This window comes from Lagopus leucura, unplaced genomic scaffold (genome assembly GCF_019238085.1).
Source record: "Lagopus leucura isolate 7727_CA_CO unplaced genomic scaffold, USGS_WTPT01 Super-Scaffold_73, whole genome shotgun sequence".
Lineage (NCBI taxonomy): Eukaryota > Metazoa > Chordata > Aves > Galliformes > Phasianidae > Lagopus > Lagopus leucura.
Window position 1 is genome coordinate 96905495 of NW_024962252.1, and position 7580 is coordinate 96913074.

Consider the following 7580-nt stretch of genomic DNA (forward strand, 5'->3'; position numbering starts at 1 on the left):
ATGAGAACACTCTAATAGCAGGTAACATTCCTACCTAATTCCTGATAGCTACAACCGACTATAGAAGATATGGGCAGATAGTTTAAGGAGAAATTACAAAATTAAAGCTCTGGATGATGTAATACTACAAGTCCTTGATATTTTTTTGGTAGGATGGGAAAACAGTAGGTTTAGTACTTTTCCCTGTTTCCCTAAAAATGCCATTTAAAAGAATGACTTCATTAATGGTTTTGTCTCAGAGAGGAAATTATGCGATCTCTCCAACACATATTTTTTAAGAGCAGCTAATGGCAAGAGGATTTGAGCACATTAATGGATTTGAATATCCTTTTGCCATTAAAATTAATTGGTCAGCCTGGCAGTTTTTCTTCAACAGACACTGGATTATTCATGTTAATCGCTTGAGTAGAGAAATGATGGCTAAGGGAAAAATAGAAAAAATAATTCAGAATGCTCATAGTGACTCTGTGTTTGCTGTTTTATTAGCAAGGTTTGCTGCTCACTTAATATTCACAAGTAAACAAATTATTTACAAAAGCCATTTACTCCAAAAGTAGATGCTGCCACATACTTTAAAACAGGAAGCATTTGTTGTCACAATAGAAAAGACTTGATTTCAATACACGATAGTCCATGGCATTTTATGTGTAGTTAAATTATGTGCCTTACTGCTACTGTCACCTGTTTTATCACAATTTCCTGTTAAGAAACACTCGTGGAGTTGCACAAAATGAGAATAGTAAAAATGGCATTGCGGGAGGCAATGCAGAATTTGTGTTGAGTTGTTGCTTCATGTTTGGCCAGACAATGAGCTACTCAGCTGAAACAGTGATCAGCTTGATTAAACCAAAGTCTGTCTCCATTGCTTGCAGGACACATCACCTCAAAAATCCTTGTAATTTTGGCCTTCCTTGTATTTTATTTGGAAGGCGTACCCAGACTGGATAAGCTGTTTAGGTATGGTTCAGCAGGGTGGACTTTTTCCCACCAACTTGCTCTTCTTCCCAATGTGTCCCACTGAAAAAACAAAGTCCTATGAGCACAAATTGAAACACATGAAATTCCAGCAAAGTAAAAGGAAACAATTGTACTTTGAGGACTGAACACTGTCAGAGGTTACCCAGAGAGGCTATGGAGTCTCTGTCTTTTGAGTAAGTTAATGTTCAACGGAACACAATGCTGGGCAACCAGCTCAAACTGTGGCCTAGATATTCTGGAGACATTCACCAGCTCCACAGTTTTGTGATTGAGTCTGTGATTCTGTGAAGTGCTCAGTGACTCAAGGCAGCAACAGCTGGCCAGAGGGTGCCTGGAAGTGAGAGAAGGAAACTGTCCCTCTTTAATTTCCAAATACTTAATAAACAGAGTAACAATCTACAGAAAAATACAGGGTGGAATGCTGATAATGCTGATATTCTTAAACCAGATAACACATGAAGAGACTTCAGGTTTTTACCAGACTGAGAAGCAGTGTTCAGCTCTGTAAACTTTGTAGAGAATGTGCCTTTCATAAGAGCATGCTGCACATTGGACAACTGGAGCTGGTGGTCTGTAGGCTTCAAGGAGTTTCTTCATGAGAGGTAAACTGAGAGTAAAGAGTGACACGAAGCAAAATGGACTTTTTTTGCTATCCTTCCTATCTTGCCCATGAGGAAGCAGAAGGAAAAGGACACCAAGCAGCTTAAAGATAAGAACAATAAGCTCAAAGAGAGTAGAAGATTTCTGTTCTGAAGAAACAAAGAGACATCATGGCTAGGAGTGATGGTCAACTCTCCTGTCTTTGAAATATGCTTTAATGCATTCACTGATTTTTTGTTGTTGTTGTTCTCTTATCAGTTTTAAAGAGCTCTAAAACAAGTGCCCACATTCCAAATTTACAGATGGGTAAACTGACGCACAGCATCAGTCTGAACTGTGGGATTATGCAGCAGTCCAGTAGAAGGATTCCAGTGGAAATCCATAGTATGCTGCCTTCTTCAGGCCTCTCAGCAGTAGGTGTTTGCATGGACAAAGGAGAGAATCTTCTGAGGTGGTACTATTTCCTCTTTCCTGCCCCCCCCCCCAAATATGAGATTAGAACCACCTAAAACTTACTTCAGTTTTATGCAGTCTACCTCCTCTGTGACTGGCATTGCACTTGTTCTGAGATCTAAGTCTGTACTAGATTTACTTCCATGGTACGTTGATCTCCATCTGAGCAACATGATCTTCTTGAAGTACTTCATGGTGTTATTTTTTACAGTTACAAAACACATTGTGTTTATCATGCTGTTACTCATAGCAATGCATTCAACTATGTAAAAAGCGGTAAGATAATGCTTCTCTTTCACAAAGATTGTGGGGAAAAAGTCACGGACAATGGTGAAGCCATAGAAGGGTGCCCAGCAGAGAACATAGGCAGTCAAGATGCACATCAGTACCATTACAGTTTTTCTTCTGCATCGAAGCCTCTTCCTGATTTGTTCTGTCTGAAATCCTGGTACGGTTTTAAACCAAAGCTCTCGAGAGATTCTGGCATAACATAAGGTCATGGTAATCACAGGTGCAACAAATTCAATGCCAAAGATGAATAGGAAGTAGGATTTGTAGTACATCTGTTGGTCAACTGGCCAAATTTGACCACAGAAAATTTTCTCCTGATTTTTTACTATAAATAATACAGTTTCAGTAGCAAAGTATGCAGATGGGATAGCTACGAGTATGGAGACAATCCAGACCAAGGCGATCAGGATGGTTGCTGTTTGGTAATTCATGCGTGGTTTCAGTGGGTGAACAATGGCCAGGTACCTAGAACAGACAAATACACTCAAAGTGAAGTTTGTAAACAGCATTAACCAGAGCACAGTTCGAAATACATGTGGACAGAATGAAGCAGAAGGAAACTGCTGTGATTGTTAGACATTGACATATTCATCTATGAGGAGTTAATAAATTTGGCCAAAGTATCAGCCTAGAATGGAGATCTTAAACCAGGACAGAAGTTCTGGAGCAAGTAGCTGAAGAGTTTGTTAAGAAAGCAGGTCTTTGGCAATCTGAAAACCTGACTGCATATTAGGAACCCAGTCTTAAACTCCCACCTGCTCACAAAGTCAAACTGAAAAAGATGCAGTGTTGTATCATAAACCTTTCTGTTTTTAACAGGAATCATGCATTTGGGAGTTATGGATAGACTGGAAGAAAAGAAAGAGAGGGAATATTCCTATTACTGACAAATACGTTAGCGGGAGCTAACACAGTGTGGGGTGACAGTGTGTCCAGGACACAGCATGATACAGCATCTGGAATACTTTGGTGGGCAGCACACCTACAGGTAAGTGTTTAAAAATGCACCTAGTCAGGTGCAGGTAAAAGCACAAATACATAGAAGGAGGAGAACAATTTGCCTACACAGAGAACTATTTGAATTTATATATATATATATATATTTAACATACATGACAGTGCTTCCATTATTTGCTCTGTTAATTCTTGAAGTGAAAAGAGTTGAAGCTGACACTAGCAATGGTTACAGGTGGTTTTCCAGCCACCAGCAAAGGACTGTATGTCCATTTTCTGCTCACACACATTTTTGTTTAGACTGCTGGAGGTGATTGTTGCTAATAATTAATCTCAAATACGCTTTGTTAAGTAGTATCTGCCATCCTGTACAAGTTGAGTTAGGTGCTAGCACTTCTTATTACTGTAAAGGTGCACAATGCAATGCAGAGCTTCACCAACAAGTATAAAGAAATGACGCTTGCAAGACCAATCAAGTGCCCTTGATTCAGTTAAAGAAGGGCTTAGGACCAAATTGCATTCACTCTGGGTTGCAGGACTCTGTTTTTTTTTTGTTTTGTTTTTCCTAATATTTGGTAGAAGTTGGGAAGGTTATTTTTTAAGAAGCTGCAGATATGAGCTTACATTAGAATGCTCTCTAACCCAGACAGATTAGATATACTGCGAAGAGGAAATTTTTATCAGAGAAATTCCAGAGCTCCCAGTGCAGTTGTATTTGACACAAAGGACTGTTTGAAACAGTGGCATTTCTCATTCATTCAGAGGCTCTTCTGTCCATATATATCATATACACAGATAGCATCCACAGGATTTATTCATTCTAAAATAAAATGGAGAGTCAGTAGGGCTTTTCACAAGACAGATCTTGGAAGCAGATAAATTGCTCATTGCTTTTAACACCGCAGGCTAGATGTCAAGGGTCAGCAGAATTATTCAGCTTCATTGTGGAGCTGATAAATGAGTATTTTTAGATCAGGTCTTGTGGAAAGAATATTAACTTGTGGGATAATGTGTATGTAGTCATAGGTGTGCATATCAGCTCAGCACGTTTGGCTGAATGGGGAAAGCTCCACGGCAGAATCAGAGGAGAGCTTTTGTGATGGATTTCCTGGTTGCCATTGCTTACCACACTTTGCTGTCACTGTGGAATGGTGCTGGAACACACAAACTGGCTTTAGATGAAACTGCACTGGAAGATGTGATCCAAAAGAGCACTTAAAACATGCTAGGTGCTCGTGAGTGTTCAGTCCAGGAAACCCAGCTGCAGCCAACCTCCCCTTCTCCTGAACATTAACAGCATGGACACTAGTTAGGCACTTAGCACAACATCCTCCTCTTCTGATCTTCTCCATTCACACTGCATTATTCTTTAAGTTTTTGAAATTCTTGCATGTTTTCTGCAAATAGACATCCAGGTAGATGAAGAGGAGTCAGACCTGTGGCAAGTCCTACAGGTCAAGATTACCTTCTTTATACAGGGAACCTTTTAAAATGGCCTAAATATGTGAAGCGAAATTTAATAGGGGCTAAAGCTCACTACACACATGACATAGCTAACATGGCTGTGAAATGAATTGTCTTTCTCTATGTTTACTAATTCAAAAGCTCACACAAAACAGACAATGAAACCAAAACAAAGTGAATGAAGTTCAATGATTACACAGTGAACTTCAGTGATTAATTATAGGGTTGTTTTTGAAGATGTGTGGGGAGATATGCTAGAAATCTTATTTCCTTTCAGACATAAGGGCTCAGTGACTTGTATTACTTCATCAAACTGGGATGCAGTAGAAGGGTTTTTTTTAAAAAATAAAAAATAATAATTCAGAAGTAGAAAAAGTAATAGAAAATGGTGATGTGCACATGACAGTGCTAAGAAATTAAAGTCTTATTCCCTAAGATTATGCAAAAGGTACTGTGCTGCAGGCTGATCGAGGATTTGTTTCATAGGAGCTGATTGTCCTTTTCCCCAGAGCAGGCAAAACATTTCTGAACTTCCTCAGAATCTTTCTGCAGATTTTGTGTTGACTTCAACAAAAATTAAACCAGCTGTGCACAAGCCAGCTCTATAACTATCAGCAGGGTTAAACTGATCCTGAGTTATCTTTTGGATCAAGTGCCAAAACCTAGGCAACATTAGGCTAGAATATACAATAGCACATGAGAGAAACTGACCAAAGGCTGGTGGTGGAAATGCTAGTGCAATGAATGGTAAGAAGCTTGAAAGAAATCATACAGCATGTAGATGGATATACAGAGGATATACAGAAATATGTATGATCATACACAAGAGGTGACTTGTAATGGTCTCTGTGTAAACAGTTTACTGTACAGGTCTTTCTGTGAGTTGGTCATGTCAGGTTTATATCAGCATGAAGCTGATCTTCAGCACTTGGGTCTGTCAGAATCCACAGCACACAGGATTAAGAGAATAGGAGTTGTAAGAAAGAGTATAGTTAAATGACTTGTTAAAATTCCTGGAGGGAAAGGCAAGCAGAGAAATATCTCAGGACTACAGCATAAAGCAGGTGTGCTTTATTTTTATTTACGACTATAGCATAAAGCAGCAGTGCATTCAGCTCACACCATTATGAAGGCTGTAAAAAAACCTCTGGAAGGCTGCATTGATGGAGTATTTTATCATTTCCTGGACACTGCAATCACCACTGTTTCATGGGTTCTGTAAATGGCATTTGGATATTTCCTAGCCTGCTGCAATGTGACCCTCAGAGAGGCATGTAAAGAGAGAGGAGAGTATTTCAATGAAGGAGGGTGCTAATCATACTCACTGAGCATCCACTTCTGGGTTGGAGCATCCAGCTAAGACCTCAGTACTATCAAATGTTTAATGTATTGACTATTGAGTTTGCTCAGTAGAGCATGACAGAGAATAATAACCCCATTTTGCAAGCTAGATAGAGGTCTTACCTGTTATTCTCTTTCACACAAAAACTGGGAAAAATACTTTAGAAGTGAGAAAAACGTATTCTGTGGAGCAGTAACCCTATTAGGAAACTCACCTGTTAAATTCTGTAGTAACCAGTCAACTATTTCTCTCTCTGAAGAATACTTACTTCACATTTTGTAGTAAAGGCAGGACAAAAGGAAAAGCTCTGTAGCCCAGTAATGGAAGTTCCTTAGAGATACATAGTTTGGAACAGGATTTGGTGAAACACCTTCCTTTTTGATCTATTGACAGTTTCCAGTTTTGCTGTCTCCTCTTTCCTAAATCTGTTTCAACAATTGAGTTAGATATATTTTTATGGGGGGTGGAGGGGAAGGCTTTAATAAATGAACATTCTTTTCACCTGAAAAGTTTGATCAAGAAATTTCCACTTCGTTTTCTTTGAGATGATCTTATGACCTCATGCGATTAAGCTGTTGCGAAACAAGATACCCAGGTCTGTATAGCACCTACCTTAACGTGACCACATCCTACAGAACAGCTGAGCTTGGTAAAAATCTAGAAATCTGGCTTTCTCCTTGTGCAGTTGTAACTCCTCACCTACCTGTCAACAGCGATAGCCAGGAGAGCGTTGGTAGAAACATAGAGAGAGACAGTCCGTAGGTAGTTGACCGAGGCACAGAGGACATGGCCGTGCTCCCAAGACAGCTGCCGTACCACATAGTAGTCCATCTCAAAGGGGCAGCACACGATGGCAACAATGAAGTCTGAGATTGCCAGGTTGGCAATCAGCAGGTTGGTGAGGTTCCGCAGCTTCTTGTAGCGGGCAAGGGCAGCGATGAAGATGAAGTTGCCGATGCCACAGACCAACATGATGCCAACAAGAGCCACCCCGATCACAATCTTGGCTGCAAAGAAGGTGCGCGTTTTGGTCATGTCATCTTCGCTGTCCAGCGGCAGGTCATAATCACTGTAACTGAAATTGAAAGGGAAGGACAAATTTCGCATGGAGGTTAAATCTCCATCATGGAGATTGTAGATTGCAGCAAAGTTGAGATTGACGGTAGCATTTGGGTTATGTTCGTCTTGCTCCAGGACCATGTCTGTCTTCTTTTGACACACGTGGCTTGGCTGACCCTTGGATTTGTGATAAAATTACCCAGGGTGTCAGGGCACAACAGTGGCAGGCAAGAGACCTCATCTAAAGTTTCCTTCTGAGCAGTGAGTCAACTTTCCTTTGTCCCCATGAGATTACAGAGCAACAGCATCATTTATCGTCTTCTGTGGGAACAAAAAGAGGAAAGCATTTCCTGAGAGGAAATTACAGCAAAAATAACGTTCACAGGGGGAAGCAATATCCACCTGATTGTCTCGCAGCTCTATTGCTGTCAGTGCACAG

The 7580-nt window shown here is 40.3% G+C and overlaps 1 protein-coding gene across 1 annotated transcript; it reads right to left on the reverse strand.

The window, feature by feature from the left end:
• Window positions 1-580: 580 nt before the first annotated feature.
• Window positions 581-7380, reverse strand: PROKR1 (prokineticin receptor 1). The gene is made up of 2 exons (XM_042887373.1): window positions 6786-7380; window positions 581-2787 (listed from the first exon to the last, which is right to left on the reverse strand). The coding sequence occupies exons 1-2, from the start codon at window positions 7280-7282 to the stop codon at window positions 2091-2093; spliced, it is 1194 nt and encodes a 397-aa protein (XP_042743307.1). The 5' UTR covers window positions 7283-7380; the 3' UTR covers window positions 581-2090.
• Window positions 7381-7580: the final 200 nt, after the last annotated feature.